Source organism: Notolepis coatsorum (assembly GCF_963971535.1).
Source record: "Notolepis coatsorum genome assembly, chromosome: 3".
Classification (NCBI taxonomy): Eukaryota; Metazoa; Chordata; class Actinopteri; order Aulopiformes; family Paralepididae; genus Notolepis; species Notolepis coatsorum.
The window spans coordinates 121,757,502-121,783,241 of NC_140167.1; the positions used below are offsets into that span (position 1 = coordinate 121,757,502).

Genomic DNA, 25,740 nt, shown 5'->3' on the forward strand with positions numbered 1-25,740 from the left:
AGTGGATAATGGATATGTGTTGTAATTACCAACATTTATCAGAACCTCCTTCGCCCTCATGTGTCTAGTAGCATTTTAAACCTGGTTGTGTCAAGCATACTGCAATTATGTTTATCACATTTCACATTAGTCTGGTCCATTTTATTTATGGTTTGCATGTAGAAATTGTAATTCATACACTGTTCACCTGATTTTGTAAATACCCTAACATTTATGAAATTCTGCACTTAAAGCACATTTTGATTGTTTAATTTCAAGTCCATTATGGCGGTGGTGTACAGAGCCAAAATTGCGAACATTTTGTCCGTTTATGGACCTGACTGTAGTTGTAAGAAAAGTGTGGATGAATTTCCACCACTGAAAAATCTACCTTTGTACAATGCACTGCTTTTATTTTTAGCAACTGTACGGTCCATTATCAAGTAGATTTAAAATATTTAAAACCTTTTTTCAGGCTACAAGCTTATGACCATGCATTAACATTCTCTTTCCATGCAGATCTGAGCGGCCTTCCTTCCCCTCAGAAGTACAATGAGTTGGAGCTTCCTGACCCGTCTGCTGGACGAGATCTCCAACCACTCCACCTTTGTCGGTAAGGTTTGGCTCACCCTCCTCATCGTCTTCCGCATCGTGCTGACGGCCGTCGGGGGAGAGTCCATCTACTACGATGAACAGAGTAAATTTGTCTGCAACACGCAGCAGCCCGGTTGCGAGAACGTGTGCTACGACGCCTTCGCCCCACTCTCCCACATCCGCTTCTGGGTGTTCCAGGTGATTATGATCACCACCCCCACCATCATGTACCTGGGATTCGCCATGCACAAGATTGCCCGCATGGATGACTCAGAGTACCGGCCACGCAAGAAGATGCCCATGGTCAGCCGGGGCACCAACCGCGACTACGAGGAGGCGGAGGACAACGGTGAGGAGGACCCAATGATCCTGGAGGAGATCGAGCCGGAGAAGAAGGAGGAGAAGTCGGACAAGCCCAGCAAGAAGCATGACGGCCGGCGGCGCATCAAGCGCGACGGCCTCATGAAGGTGTACGTGTTCCAGCTCCTGTCACGTGCCACCTTCGAGGCGGCCTTCCTGTTCGGCCAGTATGTGCTGTATGGCCTGGAGGTGGCTCCGTCGTACGTATGCACCCGGTCGCCCTGCCCGCACACGGTGGACTGCTTTGTCTCCCGCCCCACTGAGAAGACCATCTTCCTGCTCATCATGTATGGCGTCAGCGCCCTGTGTCTGTTCTTCACCTTCCTGGAGATCCTCCACCTCGGCTACAGCGGAATCCGCGACTGCTTCTGCACCCCGCGGTCGCGGCCCCCTACCCCCCGCCACTCGGCCCTGACCAGCCAGAGGCCTTCCCTCTGCGGCCAGCCCTCTGCCCCCCCGGGCTACCACACGGCTCTGAAGAAGGACCCGTCGGGGAAAATGGCCTTCAGGGACAACCTCGCAGACTCCGGCCGAGAGTCGTTTGGGGATGAGGCCTCGTCGCGGGAGCTGGAGAGGCTTCGGCGACACCTGAAACTGGCCCAGCAGCATCTGGACCTGGCCTACCAGAATGAGGTCAGCAGCCCGTCGCGCAGCAGTAGCCCAGAGTCCAACGGCACGGCTGTGGAGCAGAACAGGCTCAACTTTGCCCAGGAGAAGCAGAGCAGCACATGCGATAAAGGTGAGAATTCTGCCTCTTCCTCACATAACTTTCTACTAGGGCTGTCAAAATTGGCCAAAAATGACATTGGAATTAGGACAGAGTAAAATCTATCTTCATTTGAATTATCGATTAATAATCCCAAGAGATCGATCTTAAAATAAAAGTGTGTGTATATATTAAATTTTTCATCCCCCATTTTAGTTGTTATGGCAATTCCTTTCCTGGCCATTGCGTGCATTGCCCCACTGTGTCTGCGGGTCGGCAATTAAATTTGGCCTCGGGATAGGAATTTTCCATTGGTTCTCCCAGCCCACATGACTATTTCTAGCATTTCCATTGGCTATAGTGACGGATATAATCATATAGATAATGACTGGAAATACAACAAATCTACGAAACCACATACTGAGACATCACCAAGACGTGACATATGCAAAAGCCAATGTTCCAATAAAAGGTACATTCATGCAACAGCTTGAGAGTAAATTCTTAATGTAAACATTGATATTTTTAGAGGGTTCCTTGAACCATTGAATCGGATTGATCAGAAATCTAATCTAATCGGGACCTTGTGAATCGGAATCGAATCATTTTGGGAAATCAGTGGCGATACCCTGCCCTAATTCGAATACTCCTTCTTAAAAAAACACATGGGTGCCAACTATGGATGTCCGATATTATCGGCCTACCGATATTGGCATTAAAATGTGATATCGGAAAATATCGTTATCGGTTTTCAATTTTTTTTTAACATTTATCTACCCAGGCAAGCAAGTAAGAACTAATTCTGATTTTATTTATTGTCAAAAGTATGCATAATGTTGTGTTAATTCCATGACAAGAGATATGTAATGTTAATTACCTGAAATTAAGGGACCCTGCATGTATCGGTTGATATCGGTATCGGAAATTAAGAGTTGGACAATATCGGTGTATCGGTAAAAAAGCCAATATCGAACATCCCTAGTGCCAACCCTTGGAATATCTATTGTTGTGGATTATGTCCACAAGAGGGCAAACCAATACAACGGGAGACATAACTAGTAGGCTATAGGTCATTTATTTAAACAAAATAAATATCAACATACCTACACCAGCATACAAATAAATGAATGTATTATCTCAATCTCTCAGAAGGGTCCGTCTCTCGGAGCAAGATCAAATAAATGAAAGTGTACGGTATATAGAATGGACATGTATACACAGCAGCGCGCCTCCAAAAAAGCCGTGATAAACGTGAAACAATATATTTACCTTGACATGAAACGTATGATGCTTCTGTCAATTAATTATTCAATACCTGTTCAGTAAGCCTACAGTAGCCTATATACTTTCATGTTTTGTTTAAATAAAATTAAGGCACACAATTCCTAGAATGTGACTAAACAAAGTCGTTTTGCCCTGAGGGATTATTTACAATAAAGTAGGGATGCCCCGATCACGTTTTTTGCCACCGATCACCAAACGCCTCGGCCGATACCGATCGTTTTTGATATTTTTTTTTAATAATTTTATATAAATAATTTTATTAAATTTTTTATAAAATATATATATTATATAATTAGACTTGTACTTGTATTATCTGCGAGACATCGCCACCACGCAACAAGTAAAAATGCTCGCTATCTGCAAACAGCTCCACTGTCTGTGTGTACTCGAGTAGCCTCCAGCTACGGCCAGGATTCTCCGGCACTGCAGCTGGACCCTAGTATTGGTATAAATCACATTCAGCCAGCCCTCAGCTCGAATACGCATCGAATCAATGTTATAAGACATTGATATCAGGAGCTATCTGTAGCTACTGCTAGCCGGCTAGATAACGTTAAGACAACGCCTCAGTGAACTATTTAGTTTAGAGTTAACGTGAGCTAACGTGAGCTACCGAGTCAACGGAGGTAACTTATCACATTAATATATGTAGTCTTAGGAATAAGACACATGAGCTGGCTCTCTTCTTACAGGCTAATAGGATACATATTCTTGCTGTGTCAGAAACGCATTTGGATGACTCTATATGTAACTCTAGTATGGCTATAGATGGTTTTACTTTATATAGAAAGGACAGGAACCGATTTGGGGGAGGAGTGGGATTATATATATGTGATCTATTTCCGGTAAAACTACGAAATGACATTGACATCAGTGATATTGAGGCCATCTGGTTGCAGGTACAGCTGCCACACCTAAAGCCCATATTGGTTGGTTGCTGTTATAGGCCCCCTAGCTCGGATAGCCGTTACTTCAATAGATTGTGTGATATGTTGGATAGGGTTACTGAAGAAGACTGTGAATTGTATTTATTGGGAGATATAAATGTTGATTGGCTCTCAGATAATTGTTATCTGAGTACCAAGCTTAAATCCATTACAAACACCTGTGGATTATTTCAAATTATGTCTCTACCTACAAGGATATCTGTTAATTGTCATGGAATCACCACTTCCAAATGTATAGACCATATCTATACTAATAATCCTGAAATGTGTTCCATACCTGTGTCTATCCCAGTTGGCTTCAGTGATCATAATATTATTGCTGTTTCCAGGAGAACCAAACTACCAAAGGGCAGGGCTAAAATTGTACTTACAAGATCCTATAAAAAATTTAGTGAGGAGGCTTTTCTTGATGATCTTGGTTCAGTTCAGTGGAAGGATGTGAGGTCTGTAGATGATGCTGAGGTAGCTCTAAATATATTTATGGATTATTTAATGACAATTGTGAACAAACATGCCCCTTTAAAAAAGTTCACTGTCAAAGCGAAATGTGCTCCTTGGATTGATAACTCTTTAAAGGAATTAATGTTGCAAAGAGATGAGGCCAAGAAGATTTCGTTTTTATCAGGTCTAATTGAAGATAGAAATCATTACTGTAAATTAAGAAACCAGGTTACTAAAATTAACAGATTAAGTAAGAGAACCTATTATAAGCAGAAAATCTCAGAAAGCAGTAGGGACAGTAAAAAACTCTGGAATGTACTGAATGAAATCATGGGTAAAAAATCTGCCCTGGCTTCGTTTGTGGAATCAGAAGGTGGTATTTATCTGACTAAGCCTCTTCACATTGCTGATTATTTTAATGACTATTTTGTAAACAAGGTGTCCAAGCTTAGGCAGGGAATGGATAATACTGTCAATAACAACTCTGATGTGTTGATAAAAGAACACATTATGAAGGATAAAAACTGTGTCTTTGAATTCCAACAGGTGGATATTGTGACTGTGGATAGGCTATTGCGCTCTCTACCAGTCTCTAAATCCACTGGTAATGACCACCTGGATAGCAAATTGTTGAGAATAGCTGTGTCTCATATCTCTGCACCAATCTGTCACATTTTTAATAGGTGTTTAATCAGTGGCATGTGTCCTTTGTTATGGAAGGAGGGAAAGATCATTCCACTTCCTAAAGATGCTAAATTACCTTTTGGAGGTCCCAACAGTAGGCCTATTAGCATTTTACCCGTTCTCAGTAAATTACTGGAAAAAATTGTGTCTGAGCAAGTCCAGGCCTACTTTTCAGCTAATGACATAACAACTGTACACCAACATGCATACAGGGCAGGTCATTCGACCAGTACTGCTTTGACACAAATGTCTGATAGTTGGCTTTCAGCTATCGATAGTTCAATGCTGGTGGGTGCTATTATGTTAGACTTCAGTGCCGCATTTGATGTGATTGATCACAATCTTTTAATACAAAAACTCATTTGCTATGGTTTTAATAACTCAGCAATTTTATTTTTTAGGAGTTATTTGTCCTCGAGGTCTCAGAGGGTCTATTTTAATGGTGCTTTGTCAGGCAGTAGAGGGTTAGAATGCGGTGTCCCACAGGGGAGTTGCCTGGGGCCCCTCTTATTTTCTATTTTTACTAATGATATGCCTTTTTCTATTCATCAGGCTAGTCTGACTTTATATGCTGATGATTCAACCCTTTATTATGCTGCAGCTACAAACTCTGAGCTCAATCAGGTTTTGGCTGGTGAATTGGACATTTTATATGACTGGATAAAAACAAATAAGCTGGTGCTTAACATATCAAAAACTGTTTGTATGCTTTTTGGGACCAATCAAAGATTGGCACGTAAACCTACATTGGTTCTACAAATTGCAGATCAACCTATACATCAGGTTGAAAAAACTAAGCTTCTAGGCCTTTGGCTTGATAGTACTTTATCATGGTCTGATCACATAAACAAAACTGTTTTTAAAATGGGTAGAGCTATTGCTACTGCCAGGAAATGTGCACCATTCCTTCCATTTGCACTGTTTAATCAGATTGTTTGTGCTTTGGTTTTGTGCCACTTGGATTACTGTTCTGTAGTGTGGGCTTCTGCTTCAAAGCAGTCCCTAAATAGGTTACAAGTGGTACAAAATAAGGCAGCAAGACTCATTCTTGGTTGTTCATATAGGACTAGTGTTGTTCAAATGCATGAACGTCTTAGTTGGAGGAGTGTTGAGAAAAGACTTTCTGCCAACCTTTTAATTTGTTTTCATAAAGTGATCACAACCCACAGTCCTAAATATATCACGGATAAAATAATTTACGCCTCAAATGTGCACATGCATTTTACCAGAGGGGCAAGTAGAGGGCAGATTATTCTACCCCATACAAACACTAACAGTATGCAAAGAACAGTTTTATATAGGGCTATTAGGGCATGGAATTATCTTCCAAGTGACATACGTGACATAAGAGGTGTAGCAAGCTTCAAAAATAAATTAAAATCTTACATGTAGCCAATATTGACAATGCTGAGATATGCAATATGTTACCGTTGATGTACATATTTAGATATAATTTGTGTTATAGTTTGTGTGTTAATGTTGTTGTGGTTCCTTGGTTGGTACGTCTTGCTATGTTGTGTTTCCTTATTTGGTATGTCTTGCTATGTTTTAATTGTATTATGTTTTAATTGCAATGTATATGTTGTAATGTTTTAATGTTGTCTTGGACCCCAGGAAGACTAGTTGACGTCTCGGCGTCAGCTAATGGGGATCCTTTGCTAATAAACAATAATAAACAATCATGCACTCGACTATTGCTGGAGCATTTGTTGATATCAGCAGCTATCAGTAGCTAGCCAGCTAGATGAATGAATGAATGAATGAAAACTTTATTTAACAGATTGCAGAATGGGTACAATACAGTACGGCTCAATACATACAATTGTTAAGGGGATGCAGACCTGAGAAAGACGTTTGTCTTGTTTCCATCAGGGTCCCCCATTTTCAATTCATATAGACATATATGACATACATGACATACAGATAGTCAGTACTGCTACATCTATACATTTATGACATACCAGATTTGCAAATACAGTACTGTTTGTGATACAGAAGGAGTCAAGAAAAGGGAGTATATACATTTGACGTAGAAACTGTACATTGGAGGTTGGGTGGGGGGGGTTGGGTACATTGGGATATTGACAACCATACTGGGTAATTTACATTGGAGGTGGTTGGGGGGGGGGGGGGGCGGGGGGCATACTGTATAAACAAGTAACACTGTACATTGAGGGGGGGGGGGGAGGAGACACTGTCCAAACAAACACAATTGTACATTGAACTATTGACAAAACCATACTAGGTAAATGACTGTACATTGGAGGGGGTTGGAACGTTAGACAATGCCTCATGTAGTCACTGGGTCATTTAGTTTAAACAGTAACGTTAGCTCGGTAGGTACTGGTAGCCAACGCTAACTCACGTCGCATCATGCACCAGACTATAGTAGACTGTGAGGCTCTTGTTTACATGAGTGCGGGAGGGGCTGGAGAGGAGGAGGCGCCGTACACTGCAGGCAGCTGTGTGTCTGAGAGAGAAGTCAGCAGTGACTGTGAGATCTCCGCTAAGAATTGGATCATGTTTTTCGATCGGTTTTGACGACCGGCGAAAATAAAGCATTATCACCCATCGCATATTTATACTGATTATCGGCCGATAACGATCGGTGGCCGATCGATCGGGGCATCCCTACAATAAAGTGCTTTAAAAAAGTTAGGGTGCTTAAATTCTTGACGCTATAACGCTCAAAACGCTAGCGTTAGCACGTACCACACAGAAAGATACATGTAATGTAGCTGACTTAAGGTTAACTGGCTCAGCATAAATCCGTATTTCCAAACGGGGCTTTGCAAATCACTCTCTCCGGAGCCGAGTTGGGATCTGAAGAACTCTGCCATCATCACGAATTGGAAGTGCCGTAATTCTAACCCTTCCAGAAGCTTTGTGGTCCGGTCTTGAACTTTCCATAAATGTGTCTCCATAAATCCATTTAGTTAGATCCAGCACTGAATGTATCTTTTTTTTATCCACTTTTTCTCCTTATTTTCTATTTTTCTCCCATCCCAATTTCGTGTATCCAATTCTCCCCTCCCCTGTCTTGAACGTTGCTTGACTATGCCCCCCACTGGTCGGTTGTAGAGAGGATGGAAGCCTTGCATCACGTGTTCCCTCCAGCACACGAGGAGGCAGCCTGTCACATCTTTTCGCCTGCCAGCGCGGACTCTCATTGGCGAGGTGTAACGCATGGAAGGCTCACACTACCCTCGCCACTTCCTGTCTCTGCTGTGCAGGCGTCTCCCAACCGACCTGTAGGGGTCGCTGTCCACAACGTCCAATCCCCACCCATCCAATTCCATCCGCTGACTCTGCCAAATGAGCCAGTACGACGGCCGGCCCAAGCCGAAGGCAATGCTGAGACTGGGATTCGATACCGGAGTCTCTTGCATTGGTGACGAGCGCAATCTCCGCTACGCCACCCAGCCGCCCTCAGCACTGAATGTATCCTTTTGATGACAACAACTATTAGCCGTTAGCTATTTCCTGGTTGATTCCGGACATGATGTCACACGAATGCCAGGCTGCTCAGCCAATAGACAATACATTTTATTAGTGTGACCGCGGCTTTTGTAAGGTGCACGTAAAGGGCGCAACTTTTTTCTTAAATTTTTACAATCGAATGTGTTTTTCCAAATATAGAATATTCGTTGACAGCCCTACTTTCTACCCAAATAGAAGTTTGGTGAGAAAGCTCCCCTCTTTAGTTATCTTGGTTAAATTCTTCTGTTTTATTTTACGAGTAATTACCACCGCTTATTAGGGATGGGCGATATAACGATAACTATAATTATCGCGATATATTTTAATCGATATAAAAAAATGTGTGACCTGCAACAGGGCAGTTTAAGGGGCCTTTCTCACTCACCTATTGGGATCGAATCAGCGCTCCCGGGGACGGGGGGGGGAGTGTTCTCACTCAGACGGACACACCCCTTTTGGGATCGAACCGGCGCTGATTCGTTTTACCCCCCGCTGAACCTGGGACAGTTGGATTAGGTGGTTTCGGATGCGGGCCAGTGGGAGCGGGGGGCGTGACACACACACAACGTCGTTACTGTAATGCTTTTCATGCTTGCTTGAATTATGGGCAGATAAAACCACACAGCAACAACTGGACAATACCCACAAAAACGATATTTATGGGCAATTTGAGAGTTCACAGCTCAGTGGATGAAAACATGAAGCCACGTTACAAACAGCACTTCCCTGGCTCGCATTAGGCCTGGCAATTTTGTTTGCCATGCTATGATACATTGGTTTCTTGTTCAATGCATTTATTTCTATTAGACCAGTGGTGCCCAACCAGTCGGCTGTGGTCGACCAGTAGATCAATGACATGGAATATAATTGCCACGAGCGATGAGATAATGTGCTGAACAGGCTAAGCTAACTAGCGTTAGCCGTTAGCTTAGCGTTTGCCACAATGCTATACTGTTATACTGGCATATTGCATTCACGTTAGCATGTAAGCTAACAAAATCAGCGCAGACGAGACTAAACTCAGCTTTTGGTGTTCAATTGTGTTGATGTTAGTTTTGTTTCATCAACCGTTTTGTTTATTGCACGTTCTTTGCTGAAAAATAAGTGCTACAGGCTATACTAGACTAGGCTAAGCTAACTAGCGTTAGCCGTTAGCTTAGCGTTAGCCCTGGGAAACGCTCAAAAGCGAACTCTACAACACCATCCATTCGTGATAAAATGGGGTGGGTTATATTTAGTGATGCACCGATGTGAAAATGTTGGCCGATACCGATAACCGATATTAATATTGCTGTTCTGGCCGATACCGATATTTACCGATGTCGATATCTCTGTATAGAAAACACTTTTTTATGATAATCAAATAAAGAGCTATTTTCCAAAACGCATAATTTTTTTACTTTTGTAACTTATTTTCAGAAATGACTGATATTTTGAAACTATTTAAGGTCAAAACATGTAAAAAGAAAGAATTTTTTTTTTTTTTTTTTTTTTTTTTTTTTTAATATCGGCCCTATCTTGATATCGGTCCGATACCGATGTGTAAAAAAACGGCCATATCGGCCGATATTATATCGGCGGCCGATATATCGTGCATCACTAGTTATATTGACAAGGCTTGACAACAGAGGTTCAAATATAACTTCATATTTATTGGTTAGTTGTTCATTTTATATCAGCATCCAGTCTCCGCCGTCGTGTTAAGACATTTCCTGTTTACATTTTCGAACGTGACATCATCGCCTACGGCAAGCGTACACGCTCAAAAGGCAAACCGTAAACGGAACCCGGAGCGAACCAAGACGTGTACACAAACTAGAGGGGGGAGAGGGAGGGGGGAAGTTCGCATCAGATCTTGGAACGGGCTAGAATGGAATGGAAACGAGTAGGTGAGTGAGAAAGGCCCCTAAAACCAGAGACAGTGGACAGACTTGTCTTTCTTGCCTGCAACTTAAAGTAATGGCTTTGCTTGTCCAAATGACAATACTGACCAAATTGAGATTTATTTTTCTCTTGTCCATTTATTTAGTTTGCTTTCTAATTTAAAATACAGTTTGAAACAGTCTGTACAAAGTAGGCTATGTGTGCTAGCAGAGCTAGTCTCGTCACGAGTCACGGTGCACATGTGCAGTGGTTTGTCCACCAAAAAAGCGCCAAAAGATAGAAAAGAAACTAGCAGAGCCAGAACTGTTCAACTCCCCTGGAGCCACAGCCAGCAGAGAAGCCGGTTTACTTTTGCTTTCAAACCAGCTGCAGCCTGAGAACTGGAGTGTGAGGGGATGTAACACTAAAGATGGCGGCAACGACAAAGAATTGTTGCAAAATGAACATAAATCTGTTTAAAATCGATATCGAGTGATATGATATTGTTATCGATATCGATATCATTTTTGGCCATATTGCCCAGCCCTACCGCTTATCCTCAAGCATAATTTCTGATTCTTTTTTTGTGTTCTCTAATGTGTCAAACCAGCCCTCTTTTCTTGATCCTCAAATCACAACTGTTGCTTCCCTTGGACAAAGTTTGTGGAAGAGGGAACTGGTTGTATTAACTCAAACGCCACCCCGTTAATATCACTTCTCTATCTCTCTCTCTCTCTGCAGGTCTCCGAGCATAGGTGCTCCTCATCCTAGCAGACACTAGGGATTGCGTTTCACATCAGGGACAGTGAGTGGGCATAAGGGAAAATGGAGAGACTTGTTTGTGTGATGCGTGTTTGTAGATTCACTGGTGGAGGAAGAATCTGCCTCAAGCCTTTCAGTATTATGGTCAGTGATCATCAAACACTAGATGAAATTCCCCCAAAAAACAGAGCAGTGATCTCTACCAAACGGCTGCATATGACCTGCCATCCAGTGATACTTGACATGACCCACTAGCCCGTCTGAAGATCCATCCAGTGGTACTTGACCCACTAGCCTGTCTGAAGATCCATCCAGTGATACTTGACCCACTAGCCCGTCTGAAGATCCATCCAGTGGTACTTGACCCACTAGCCCGTCTGAAGATCCATCCAGTGGTACTTGACCCACTAGCCCGTATGTAGATCCATCCAGTGGTACTTGACCCACTAGCCCGTCTGAAGATCCATCCAGTGGTACTTGACCCACTAGCCCGTCTGAAGATCCATCCAGTGGTACTTGACCCACTAGCCCGTCTGAAGATCCATCCAGTGGTACTTGACCCACTAGCCCGTCTGAAGATCCATCCAGTGATACTTGACTCACTAGCCCGTCTGAAGATCCATCCAGTGGTACTTGACCCACTAGCCCGTCTGAAGATATCAAAGTGCTCAAAAACTGTTGTTGCGCAACAAAACCTCTTGCAGCTGTGCTGTTTTTTCTTCTCAGGGCAGCTGTGCTGTTTATTCCCCTCTTTGTTGTTTTTGAAGCATAGGATTTATTAGTGGTTCCATTTTTCTGTGTTTTTGTCATCTCTGTTGCAATTTTAGAGGGGTGCATCTCAAGTTTGCCTTGGACCTAAACTGGTGTTTACATTTTCAGCCATTCCAATAAGGTGAAGGCAGCCTAAAGCGTAGTGCAAAAAGAAAAGGTCAGACTGTTAAGGTTTGTTTAATTTTTGGTAGGAAGTGAACCACAGTTTAGTCTGTGCTTGTAGATAATCCAGTTCATATTATGAACTGGTAGGATAATGGACAAGGCACCACTCTTAGAGGAGGAGCAAAATAGGTACTGGAGTCGGCTTAGGCTGACAAACGGATTTTGGGGATGTTGAATTTCATGCAAAGCATACCTTGCAGGTGACATTTTCAGTTTGGACTACGTCATCTACTTTTAGTTGACGATTTTGGCTTCATAGCCAGATACTTTCTTTTAAATGTTCTTCCCCAAGTCTGTTGACGAGTATGGTAACTGGAAGTCTCTTGTGGAGCCTTTGTCCAAAGGAACAAAACAAAAAACAAAAACCTGGATAATGCTTGAATAAATGTAAATTGTGACCGTCGTATACTGTTTAAATATGACTTTTTATTTTCTTCTATTTTTGTATTAGTTTTGAGTACATTGAAAATTACATTTTGTCACTATGGTCACTATTTCTGTTAGGAGTTTGAAAAGAATGAACGTGTTGCTGTTCATCAGCAGTTCCTCCGTCACCAGGAACTCCAACCCTAAAATAGAACTATTATACTCTACAGTTCAGTTTCGATTTGTTAATATAAAAGATATGTTCCTAAGCTGAATACCGGAGATGAGGCTAGTGATGATATCCATTGACTAATCCTCCATAGATTCCATATATGAACATTTTCTGAATAGTTCTGTTCCATAGATGGAAGTCTTGATGACATCACAAATTTAAGTCTGATTCCCAGGGAGACTGCTGGCTGTGTTTATAGACATTGATGTAACTGTCCCAATAACGGCACAATGTACATTCGATTAGAATTTTCCCTTAAGTGAGCTGTTGGTTTCTGTGAAAATTCAAATGAGGCGCTTTAAAGGTTGCATATTATACTCGCTAATATAAGTCTCTGAGGTTCCCGAAACAAGTTTTTTGTGTGTGCTGAAGATACCACTCGATTATGCCTTCTATCAGCCACTATACCCCCACTGTTTTAGTCCTTTGTCTGGATGGGCTGTTATCCGATTTCTGTAGCCTTAAATGCAAATTAGCCATGTTTTTCCCACACCGCACTTAGCAACTGCTGGGCTTCCGGCTCCCACAATTCAGATCAAATCGTCAAACTAGGAGTTTCAGATCAAGATCCAGCTATTTCATATCCCATTTCCTGTGTAAAATGTTGTCGATGGAATTTTGTAAACTGTTTATGTGGAAAAAGTGTGTTTACAGGCCAGCCACCATCTTGAAAAACTGACATGCAAATCAGAGACCGTCCTCGCCATTTGATGTAGGACTGAGAGGCAAATCTGAATGAATCTGTACATCTAGAGGCAAAGTTTCTGAATATGGGCTGTGTGCAAAATATGCCTGGGTTGTTTTATTTAACCCGTTTGTGTTAGTCGGACCGTCAGAGACTCTAATGTGTGTGCACAAGCACTGAAAAAGTGAGCTTTTCATATGTGACCTTTTTAATGCTTGAAATAATTGAACTGTGGTTCATAACCGGTTTGATAATCTGTTGTGTTCCACTTACAGTGTCAATGAAGATCATAAATGTGTCCTTTTTGATGGGATGATGCATTGCCTTGAGAACTCCATAGTATGATGCCATCATTTGCATTCTACCGTACCTGCAGTGCCATGAGTGCCAACTGTCTCAAGTAATTTCAAATTTGTAGTAGCTTTTCATACTTTTTATACTATTGGTATCTATACTATTTTTGTGGTTCGTTTTTCAAATAAACTTTTCAACAAATATTACTTGTGAAGTGGTTTCTGGTTTGACACTTTTCGAGTCATTGGCATGCCATCGGTCCATCCTTAGTATTTGGCTACGTTACATCGTCACCACGGACATCTTAGTAGGCAAACGGGTGAATGTAATCAAACCGCATGTGATTAAAAGCTAATTATCTATCTCATGACATTGTTAAATTTGGTAGGACTGGCATGACATGTCATACTATGAACAGGCCAGGGATGAAACTGGTGGTGGAAGCTCAAAAGTACATGTAATTGCTAATATTACTGAGCTTGCGCCATTCAGTTCGAACTGACAGCTGTGCTGCAAAAATGTCTCCAGAACCTGCGGTGTGGCCTCCCTAACTCAAATACCAAGAGGGGCACATTGCCCTGGAGATCGCTGTTTGACAGCATAAATAATTTGTGTTTTTTTCCTCCCCTATTGGATAAAACGGAATGTTGTCTACAAATGAAACGAATTACAGGTAAAGTAGCCCACTGATTTATTTGATCAGAGCTTGATATCCGATAACTGCACCACATATTACACATGAGAAAACACAAGCATAACTTTAAGTTAATTGGAATTGTTATATAACAGCAATTTAGAGAAAACAATCTGAAAAGAATCATGCAATGTGTGCCATTATTGAATCACTTGGCTTGTTTCTTGACAGTGAATTCAATCAATCTCCCACTAGTCTCTAGAGTGTATGACGGCTCCCCCAGATTTTAAGAGTATACGTCCATGTTGGGACTTTAGTCGAAGTGCATGGACTTATAATTTGCTCTCCATTGTTATGGTTTCTACCGATTTTCTGTTCTTTAGCTTATTTTTAGTTTTTAGGAAGCAATAAGACATAAAGACAGCCCCTAGGGTGGCTGCAATAAGTACCGCAAATAAGCTGTACAGTCCAGCCTCCGCATCATTGGGTGAGAGATCCATACCCAAGAAGCTCACAAAGTTATTCAAGGTAGGTGATGTGGTGGGCGCAGTAGTATGTGATGTGGTGGGCGCAGTAGTAGGTGATGTGGTGGGCACAGTAGTAGGTGATGTGGTGGGCGCAGTAGTAGGTGATGTGGTGGGCGCAGTAGTAGGTGATGTGGTGGGCGCAGTAGTTCCTGCAATAAGAAAAGGGATATAATTAACATTTGAATAGATGGTAGGTGTGAACTATGAGCTTTAACTTTGTATAGTATGTCAGTTTACAATCTCTGAATACAAGTGTTCACATGTAAGATGTCTCCCTGTTTTGTAAAATAGATTTTGAACATATTCTCTACAATAATGGAACCCTTGCAATGAAGAACCATATCACTTCGTTTTGCAATTTTCTGGACAGTATGTATTTGCTGTTGTGAGGTCAATCTAAATCACTTGGAATGTGATGTATCACAAGAAAATAATTCAACCTCTACTGTCTTTAACTTTGAATGAACGCCAACACACCTAACTTTCCAACCTTAGAAAACCATAACGTTTGCAAACATTGTTCCTCTGAAAGCTTCAAACAAGAGTTATACAGTTCTTCATCTTAGGTACTCGGCTGATAACGTGCATTTTGGATGTGGCCCAATGACAGCAGCCGTCTCCTATAAGCTGTGAGGCATCGTTATACCTTCAGGTTCAGGGTTCAGACACGGGTGGGGTCCTAATGCCGGGTCTGGGAAACCGTTGCAGGTGATGATGGTGGCGTAGCGGGCAGCAGAGTTCTTGGCTACACGGGGAAGGTTAGGGTCTGAGCGATTGATGTAGAAAAGGCCAAATCTCTCTGAAAACCCAGTGGCCCACTCTAGGTTGTCCATCAATGACCAACCCGTGTATCCAAAAACATTGACATCATCTAGTAAGTAAGCTGTGACAAGAAAACAAACAGCATCACCAATGTTACCTCACAAGTGATTAACATATGGTTACATTTAAATTGTTATTTGTAGGCTACTCATTGTTACTGTATATACTCCTTGTATGTTGTAGTAAATTGCAATACAGGGACTGTATTTTGGTTTTAACAAGATCACAGAATATATGTTGTCCGTTATCTTAGCCTACTGTTGTTGCAAATTGTCTTTCACATTTGTTCCAGCATGTACTACTCTGTGTATATTCAAGTAGTTCAAGGACAACCTCATACACTCACCCATCTAACCTCACTCAACAGTGACCCCAGCAGGAAAACAGGGCTCAACCATATTTTCTGAGTTAACTGGTGCCATTATAACAGGTGGTTACTAGCTACTGGCAGTCACTTCGCACTGGGCGCTTGTCTTCTGACCAACCGCGAACCCTCCGCTCACTAGCACCACGTGAACACGACAGTGAACTGAAAATGGGGGACCCTGATGTAAACAAGACAAACGTCTTTCTCTGGTCTGCATCCCCTTAACAATTGTGTGTATTGAGCTGTACTGTATTGTACCCATTCTGCAATCTGTTAAATAAAGTTTTCATTCATTCATTCATTCATTCATTCATTCATTCATTCATTCATTCATTCATTCATTCATTCATTCAGTCTAATACCACAGTCTTAACTAATCCGCCACCTGAAAAGGATCCAACTCAGGAAGCAGATATTTATTTTAGGAGTGAGTTTATGCCAAGGGGTAGGGGTGTAAAGTACTTGAGTAATTGTACTTTGTAGGGCTGTCTTAAATACTTCGAAGCTTCGAAGCTTCGTTCGATGGCACAAGCTTCGAACATTTAAAAAAAAATCGAAGTTTAAAAGTTTTATTTTTTTTAACTTCAATTTTTTTTCTGTTCGAAGCTTGTGCCATCGAAATAACGTGTATCCATTCAACTAGCTGCTGTACTGCTATGGTAGCTAGCCTAGCCGCAATGCTATGGCCGATCACATTCACGTTAGCATGTAAGCTAACAACAAGAGCTTTACTGTAGGTTTAGTCTCTCGCTTTTTGAGAGACATAAACTCTCTGCTCTTGGTGGTACATTGTGTTGATGACTCTGCACCCCCCCTTAACAACTGTTTGCATTGAGCCGTATTGTATTGTACCCATTCTGCAATGTTAAATAACGTTTATCCATTCAACTAGCTGCTGTACTGCTATGGTAGCTAGTGATAAGGCATATTCTTTTATTGACCTTGAAAGATGAGGAGAGGGTGTTAGCAATCACATATTTATTACAGAGTGAATATTCAATATTACAGAGTATTTACACAAACAGCTGAGAGTGGAGAGCTCAACTTAGCTTTGGTGAAGGCCGAGCAGAACTCTCCTGGTCTGAATCAGATTGTCATTTTTATAGTCAGCTGGTTGGTGTTCTGAGCGAATGAGGTGCCTTTCTTCCAAATTAGCATGAAGAAAGGTTCTGGACTTTAAACAATGTCTATATAAGGTAAACAGTTGAAATGACAAGGGTCTAGAATTACATCTGTCTCCTGGTAGTTTCAGACAGCTGGGGTCATGGTGACACATAGGCCTGTTTTAATACCATATCATAATACACATTTTAATGGTACACACATTTGTAGATATCTTATGGTTCTTACAATAGATAAATGGATTGATTCATAGGTATTATACATTATTCTAGATCCTGACAATGCTCCCTTTCAGTGGTCAGCCAAAACCGTCACCTCATCAGTTCTTGGGGCTGTGTGGCTTTTTACCAACAGCTGCACTGACCCTTCCGGTAAATAATAGATTGTGACACCTCAGTTTGGCCACAGAATAGGAAGACATGAATACATGTATCTATGGACATAAATAAATTGATTTTATCCCACAATCCCCCCTTTCACATCATTAATGATGTGAACAACCTAAAGATATAAAACAAAATGACCAAAACTCTCAGAACACCAACCATAATGATATGGAAAAAAAACCTCCAACCCTTTGTATGAGCGCGAAAACCCCTGCGACCAGTCGTTACTTTTGCAGGGGAAACTCTTACTCACCATCCCACTGGCCTTAGCGATCGTATTCCTCAGAATACACAAAGGGTGAGACTGCATAAGCAGTAGAACATAAGGCATAAACTGAACAATAAGAGCATCAATAGTACACAATAAGAGCATCAATAGTACAGTTGTATAACACATCCATAATACAAGGAAATAAACACTGGCTCTATAAATCATCAAGGAAAAGGGAATGGAAAAACGGGGACCCTCATAGTTATGTATTGAAATAAAATACCACCCCCCTTTTGCGTGGTGAATCAAAATATAGCAATGACAATCAATATGAGGAGAACTTTCATTCACTCAAAAATTCCTTTCATTTTACCAGTAGGGCAAGCCTGGGGTGGAAAAATGTTCCGGAGTCTTTATTGACTTCCCATCTGGTTCACTTTCATACTTTTCATACTCACTTTCAATCGATGTAAACCTTTGTATGCAACAGTGATATCTGTTTCCAAATTTAAATGAAAAGGCATAAATAGACTACATCTGCTTACCTATGTACTGATAATATAACGTATATAACTCATATCATAACTGGTTGCGTCAGTTTAATTCATATAACATATCAAACCTTATATCGGATTCCAGGGGCAGAGAAATTTTTATAAATGAAATAAATCCTATGATCTCCTTCTTGTTATAGTATAGTCTTCTGCTGTTGATAACATATATACTGTATGTAACTCCTGCAATGTAGTTGAGGGTCCAAGGGTCACGGGTGATGAAGGGTCCAAGGGTCACTGGAGACGTCCACGAGTGAAGAGTAGTCCGCGGTTTGTGTGATCCACGGTGGTGAAGCCTCCCTCGGATGGGGAGTGGCAGGGGCACAGGCCTCATATCCAGCCTCGGTGATGATCTGATGAGCCTCAGGTGTGTAGGTTGACCAGGTAGATGGCGTGGAGAAGGAGGGACAGGAAGCTGCCCATATAAGGGCGTGGAGACTGCTGCCAGACAGGGGAGAGAGAGAGGGAGAGAGCCTGGCTGTGGCTGTAACATGTATCGGATTCTTCTCCCTCCGGTGAGCCAAATGTTCTAGATGTGTGATGACACTAGCAATGGAGCAACCAAACGTTTCTTGGTCCTTTTCCTCTGGGCAGGTAGTGACTCCTCAGCTAATTTGATTATATTCTAGAACCATTCAGGATTGACCTCTGAACTTGTTCATTATTTTGTTGAGTACTAAACCAACCTATAAGTCTAGTAAATATAGTGAAGTATAGCCACCATTAATTAGGAACTATTTCCCATAAAGTCTCCTATTGTGGCATTCTCTGTCTATATATTCTTAATTTTCTAAATTCTAATTTAGTATCTGTCCCTGGAATCCCCCCCCCCCTTTAAATTTACCTTAAATTTACTCCCACTGAAAACAGTAACCCGAGAATTTAATCTAAACTGCGCGGTAACGGAACAACCATGTCAAATTATTATTGTTAATATTATTCTAATCGCTCTCCTACATTCCATCTCTTTTTCCAATGATGTAATCAAATTGAACCTATAAACAAATGTAAAAAGGTGCTACAAAGGTTTCTATATTCCTACAATACTCTCCTCACACTCTTTACTTCCAAGCTTCCTCAATTTTTCAAAAGCAGAAGGAACAAAACAGATACACATTGAAACACTTATTAATGACTCACTTAAAGAAACAAACAGACAGACAAACAGAGCACAATAAAGTAATTCAGGGTTTACCCCCCCCTCGTGACGACCCCACCATTCAAACCTAGCAAATGAAAGACACCCAAGCCACTCACTCACTCCAAACCATCCCCGTGGTTCCATCCCACTCCAAATGTATTGTCCCTCCAAGCATCGCAACACCGGCCCCAATCAAAACAACTTAATTTTGGCCAAAATTAGGTAATATCAATTATTTTATCTGTCTTCTAATTTGTATCGGAACCAAGTCTTAAGATATGGAATTATAGGACAGGATGATAGGATGCACTTTTTGATTGATTACTCGATCCATGAAAAACCTAAATTCAACTGCAGTATACCTTTTCCCCAAAAGAGAGTGACATCGATCGTGCCATGACTACCAGAATGGTCTAATCTAAAGGAGACCAGGTCCCTGGACACTGGTCAGCTGCTGCTGTCAACCAGTCTTAAACACAAACACCTATGCTAATGTTGACTTACAGTATTTACCCCCTAATCAGAACCCCTCTTTTACCCTGTTGTTTTATGAACAATTGGACCAGTATAGGTAAGTTAGGATGGGCCAGTATAGGTAGGAGAGTTTTTGATGAACCAGTACAGGTAGGTTAGTTTGGATCTTTTCCGGCCAGAATAGAGGCTAAACACGCCCCTTTAACTTGAATTTGGTTGCCGGCGGCCATCTTTTCACCAGAAAATCCTAGCTCCACTGTAGTCATTGCGTTGAATTTTTGGACTCGTCCAGACAAAACGTCTTGATAATTGTTCCCTTGAAAGGAAGTTCGTTTTTTGGTAGAAAGAAAATGTTGAACCAAAACGGTACTGTCTGACAACATAACGCGTCCATCCCTGACATGGTTTGAACACGCAGGGCAAGAGAGAGAGAGAGGCAGGACAACAATTGACTACTTCCATTGTAGTCCATCATATTAATACATCTCTTATCAATAGTCCCCCAGAGCTGTCATTCCGTGTCAACCAGGTTGAACACTTCATAATGAGATTTAACTATGCAAAGAATGACAGCATCTAATCAGTACAACAGCCGTCAATATATAAATTATGATGTAAATCACTTATCCGCAATGCACTACTTACTCACAGTTGATCTAAAAATATACTCAATTACTTTCTGTCACTCAATTGTCACCCACTCATCCATTTATCAATCAGACACCCCATTCATCCAGTCAGCAGTCAATACTCAATCACTCAATCCACCCATCAAAGTTGTGCTTCTATTGGTTGTAACTTAATAGGCCAGGTTACATGATTAATGAATTCTATTTTATATGTTAATATCGATTATTGTTTACATTTGAAAGCAAGGTTGGAAGAGTGTTTGTTTAAAGCCAAGAGATACTATTATTTACGTCCATCGTCACATTAGTTGGTAGAAATACAAGTTCCAGAATGCCTTGCGTCTATTTGTCTGCTCAGAGCTAGAGAGACACACAGGCGCTCCGCACGCAGACCACACCCCTCCGAGGATAGTGTATTGGAACTTGACGTTTGGACAATCTATTATTTTGGGAAGTAGTTATTCTACACGTCTATCTTTTGTCCTTTAAACTTCTATTAATTTCCCAGGCCATCTTTTAAACAAACGCTCACCTTAACACTAACTTTAAGCACTTTAACACTACATTTTATTTATCTATTATTGAAGAGATTTGTACTATATTCATAACCCATTTGCACCTTACCTTAAAGTTTTGTATTGTCTGCATAATTGTACCTCACTGTATTTAGATTTTAAGTCATACTTCAGATTGTATTTTGTATTGTATAGTATACCGTATCTTCTCTAATATTGGACAGGTCTTGTATTTACCTCAGCTGCAAAGAGCACCAGGCCTTTAGAGGCCTATATAAGAGGCAGGCCTTAATTTCATTTATTTAGACTAACATTATTTAAATATTGATTAATGTAATTCACACACTGAAGTTGGAGAGTAGGGAAACCCGTTAATGTGGTCAGAGTGTAGTGGGAACGATAGAGAGAGACAGTGCTTAACCTGAATTTTCCAAGAGTTTATCTCATTCTGTATCACGGCATGATCATGCAACCTTGTATTGGAAGCCGGCCTATATTTATTTTGTCTGCATTTGTCAAAGAGGCCCGTCCTCTCCACTATTAGAGGATTTACGGCATTCCTTTTCTATTCACTGTTTTCTATACTGTAAAAAGCACTCTCTCCGGGGCAAGCATTTTACCGTAAAGTACATGTATTTTATTGTGATAAGTGATAAACAAACAGCCTTAAAAGTCTATTAAATTAACTAAGGGTTATTGAGTTTATTCAGCACAGCATGACTAATGTCCTATTTTGTGTGATTTTATTACTGCACCTTAAGTTTGAGTCAGAATTTTGTATGCATATATAATGACAATAAAGTATAATCTAATCTAATCTGGGGGACCCTGATGTAAACAAGACGAAAGTCTTTCTCTGGTCTGCATCCCCTTAACAATTGTATGTATTGAGCTGTACTGTACTGTACCCATTCTGCAATCTGTTAATAACGTTTTCAATCAATCAATCAATCAATCTAATGGTGGGACCATAAATGTATTCAAATTGACATTTTGATTGCAGTGTTGAAATAACTTTAAACAATTTTATTCCTAAAACATATGGTTTGGCTTGATTTATGGTGACATAAGATGCTTATGATATAATAATTTACCATTCATATTACATTGGACACAAATATATATTCTAAAGCTGGATTCTAATACAGAAAAGGTATTCATATTATTTCAGTTCTTTATTTTGTCCAGTATGACCTGAAAAGAGCAATTATTTTGTTATATAAATAATAATAAGGTTTCATCCATTTGGTTAGGAGAGATGATTGTCCTTCTCTTTAGAAACCACAACTTGCTCCTCCCACGTGACTGACCCATTCACTTCACCCACTTGCACACTGGTTCGCTTTGACCCTTTTAACCTCCTTCCAGTTAAGAGTACCCTCCTCCCGTTCGGATGCACTCCTTGCCCTACTTAGATGCACCTCTCCCCTCCAGGATCAGGAGATACCACGTGTGGGGAAACCGGCTTTTTCAGGGCCGCATTGCCGCCTACACTGGACCCCCTCTCACCCAACCAAGGATACAGGCCTCCACTTCCAGGCTAAGGTCTCCTCACATGAACAGAAGAAGTCCCCTTATCTTACCTTCAGGTGCAGTTTAAGGCTGGGTCCCTTTCCAATCTTAGGAGAGACAATTCAGATTCCTCTGAATTGACACCCCTCATCCCTCTGCTTCCCAGCATTTTCTTTTCAAAAACACTGATCACAGAAGCACAGCTCGCCTACTAACCCTGTATCGGCTAGTAAGGTTACCGTGGCCTGACTGTACATTGAGCCAAGTGCATTTATGCCCATACTGTCCAGTCACTCACGGTCCCCGTCCCGCTATCTGTGACTATAAGCAGGGGTCATAACGCTCTCCTGACCGGCTGGCGACCCAGTCGATAGCGACCTCATAGTCCGTCATCAAGTCAGGACCCCAAGCAGCTGACTGTCCGTAGTACCTATCAGCCACTCAGTTTAGAAACCGACGGTCTTGTCCCCACCCCGCTTGCTCTGGGCATGGAAATATTGACCGTTTTCGCCAGCCTTGCCTGTTCATGGCAGGAGCTGTGCCCCCTACGGTGCACCGCCCTGCTCCTAGGTGTGGACTGTCGCCCACGTACCACCCAGTGCCCACACCAACTTATGTGCGACGTTTCCTGGGCCGACTAGGCGGTGCCACAGTGGTATGTTATTTCATACCTCGTTACGCACGAGGGCCTTCAGTTTCTCCCCAGCACTATAGAATGTGTTTAACGTGCGCCCAGACTCTTGCGAGCCCACTGCCGCCTGTTGAAGGCTAGAGGTTCGGGGTGCCTAATCCCCTCCCTAACCTTTCGGGCATTCTAAAATCCACACATGCACTAGTATTTTCGGTCGGTGCGCATCTGTCACAGATTTCTAGGAAGTCCTTGATAATGAAAGATTTAGCCACACGTCGCTTATCGTAGCGCCGCGGAAAAGGAGGTTATTTAACATTTAAAGGGCCAAATAAATTTTTAATTGTAGTTGCGAGAGGCAGTGTTAGTGTGTTATTCTGGTCTGTTTTAGCTAGAGGCGCTGTGGCCTGACGACAGCTGCGCCTGACGTCCACAAATACAACCAAAACACAATAATGGATCTAGCCCCCACCCCCACCTCCTGTTGCGAGGGGGGCGATTGGAAAACGACGGAAATAAATGTTTTGAGTGATGGGACCAATGTTATTTACAGACTGTAAAGGATCCAATTTAGTTTCCTAATTATAATTTTATAAAGGAACTTAGATTTCCAATGTTTTAGTTATACGGTGTAATGATCTATGGGACTTTTACTTTGTTAAACCGGAAGCTTGCTGTGTGCTCAATTTAGCAAGGCTAAACTCTGGTTTGGCTGCCTTGTGTCAGAGTGGAAGTACATTTGAAGAATAAAGTGTGACAGCGTGAAAAGTTACGACGGGCACCGGAAGTTATGTTGTTGTTGTATATACGCAAGCGAACAGTTGTGTGGACTCTTAACAAGCGAGTGTTTTGGACATGTATGTACGTTTTGGTACAACCCGGGTGTGATCATTGACTCACACGTAACAGAAGTACATATTAACATTGTTTACACCGACTGTGTAAGGGTGATTTTGAAGAATACAGGGGAGGTGTGAGGTGTCTGAGGTGAGTGACATCTGTTATGAGATCGTATTACTTGTGGCGCAAATAACTGCTTTTCATGCTTACAGTGTATACACACTGACTTCCTGCACTGAGCCATGCTCAAAATAACTAATAAAACAAGGTGTGATTAGTGGCTATTCAATTAACTAAGGAGCTTTTCGACATTTATTCACGACTAATTGTTCCCGGGATCTTCTATTCAAACATAGGCTAGACAAAAACAAATTCCACATTTATTCACCCCCAACAACATTTATTCACACTCACCATGCATTCCAGACTCATGAATCTCACTGTCATGCTATAGATGTGTGTTCCTATATGTAATCTGTTTGCACTATAGGCTAGTAAGGGCAATAATGCCCTGTGTGTGTGTGTGTGTGTGTGTGTGTGTGTGTGTGTGCTTGCTTGTTAGAAAAGACAACAATTTATGCCAATTCGCCAGTCAAGCCTATATGCTATTTCCCCCTTTCCCCTGTGTAAATCTTGAAACCTCTGAATGCTTTTGACTTCAATTCTATTAATATTTGATAGAATCAAATACATCAAGAATGTCTATTTCATCCAGTCTTTCTTGTTGAGATTTGTCTTTTAACCCACCCTTCCCTAATCACTGCAATGTAACCTGATCTTGAGAACTCCATGAGTTTTTCAAGGCATAGACACTGTTAGGTTTAAAAACCACTGCTTCTGAGCCATTGCTCACACCATCAGAACATATAATAATACCTACCCAATTACTCTCTGTTTACAAGTCATGCAGTTAAGATTATCAAGATTATCACTAACCTTTTTAATCGAACTAAGCTTATTTTGCAGACTAGGATGCAGTTGGCTGACGCAATTTAGAGACTAATACAGGACTAAGCGAGGCAGATCAATCGCTCGCTCGTAATCTGCTCGTAATTCCAACGCATTCCAGAACAGCCATCCTATTTTTTTGTCTACTAATAACTCTGGCAGGATTCAAGTCCCTGTATTACAGCCAGGCCCTGAGGGTCTTTTGTTTACACTATGGTCTTTTCCTATAGACCTCTGGAGAGATTTCTTAATTGTACTGCTGCAGGCCTTCGACAGGACTTAAAAATAGAAAATAAGAAAACCCGGGGTTGTAATATTGTCTATTCACTCCTTTGCTGATATGTCCATTTTGCTTAAGCCAATTATAGAAATCACCCCACGGACAGGGCCTCTGACCAACACTCGTAGATTATAATGTACAATAGTTAATCTATGCAGATTTTGAGTTTAAACAGGCTCTGGCTCACCGTTTTTAAATGGATCCGTTCTACGAGTGTTTGCCAGTTGCCTTTCGTCCGTCCTTAACGTCAAGGTCAATCACGTCAGGGTCACCATCTGATAAGGCATATTCTTTTATTGACCTTGAAAGATGAGGAGAGGGTGTTAGCAATCACATATTTATTACAGAGTGAATATTCAATATTACAGAGTATTTACACAAACAGCTGAGAGTGGAGAGCTCAACTTAGCTTTGGTGAAGGCCGAGCAGAACTCTCCTGGTCTGAATCAGATTGTCATTTTTATAGTCAGCTGGTTGGTGTTCTGAGCGAATGAGGTGCCTTTCTTCCAAATTAGCATGAAGAAAGGTTCTGGACTT

General features: G+C 41.5%; 1 protein-coding gene and 1 pseudogene across 2 annotated transcripts in view; one reads left to right on the forward strand and one right to left on the reverse strand.

The window, feature by feature from the left end:
* Positions 1-531: 531 nt before the first annotated feature.
* On the forward strand, positions 532-11,587 carry LOC311225046 (gap junction gamma-1 protein-like; the record flags this gene model as incomplete). The annotated part of the gene is made up of 2 exons (XM_084310255.1): positions 532-1,672; positions 11,080-11,587. 2 exons carry the CDS (start codon positions 532-534, stop codon positions 11,091-11,093), a joined length of 1,155 nt encoding a protein of 384 aa, XP_084166381.1. The 3' UTR covers positions 11,094-11,587.
* A 3,179-nt stretch (positions 11,588-14,766) lies between these two features.
* The window catches only part of LOC311225982 (lactase/phlorizin hydrolase-like), a 51,413-nt pseudogene continuing 40,439 nt past the window's right edge, over positions 14,767-25,740 (reverse strand). The window contains exon 18 of the transcript in view: positions 14,767-14,923. The product of the transcript in view is annotated as a lactase/phlorizin hydrolase-like (transcript). The remainder of the gene's footprint in view (positions 14,924-25,740) is intronic.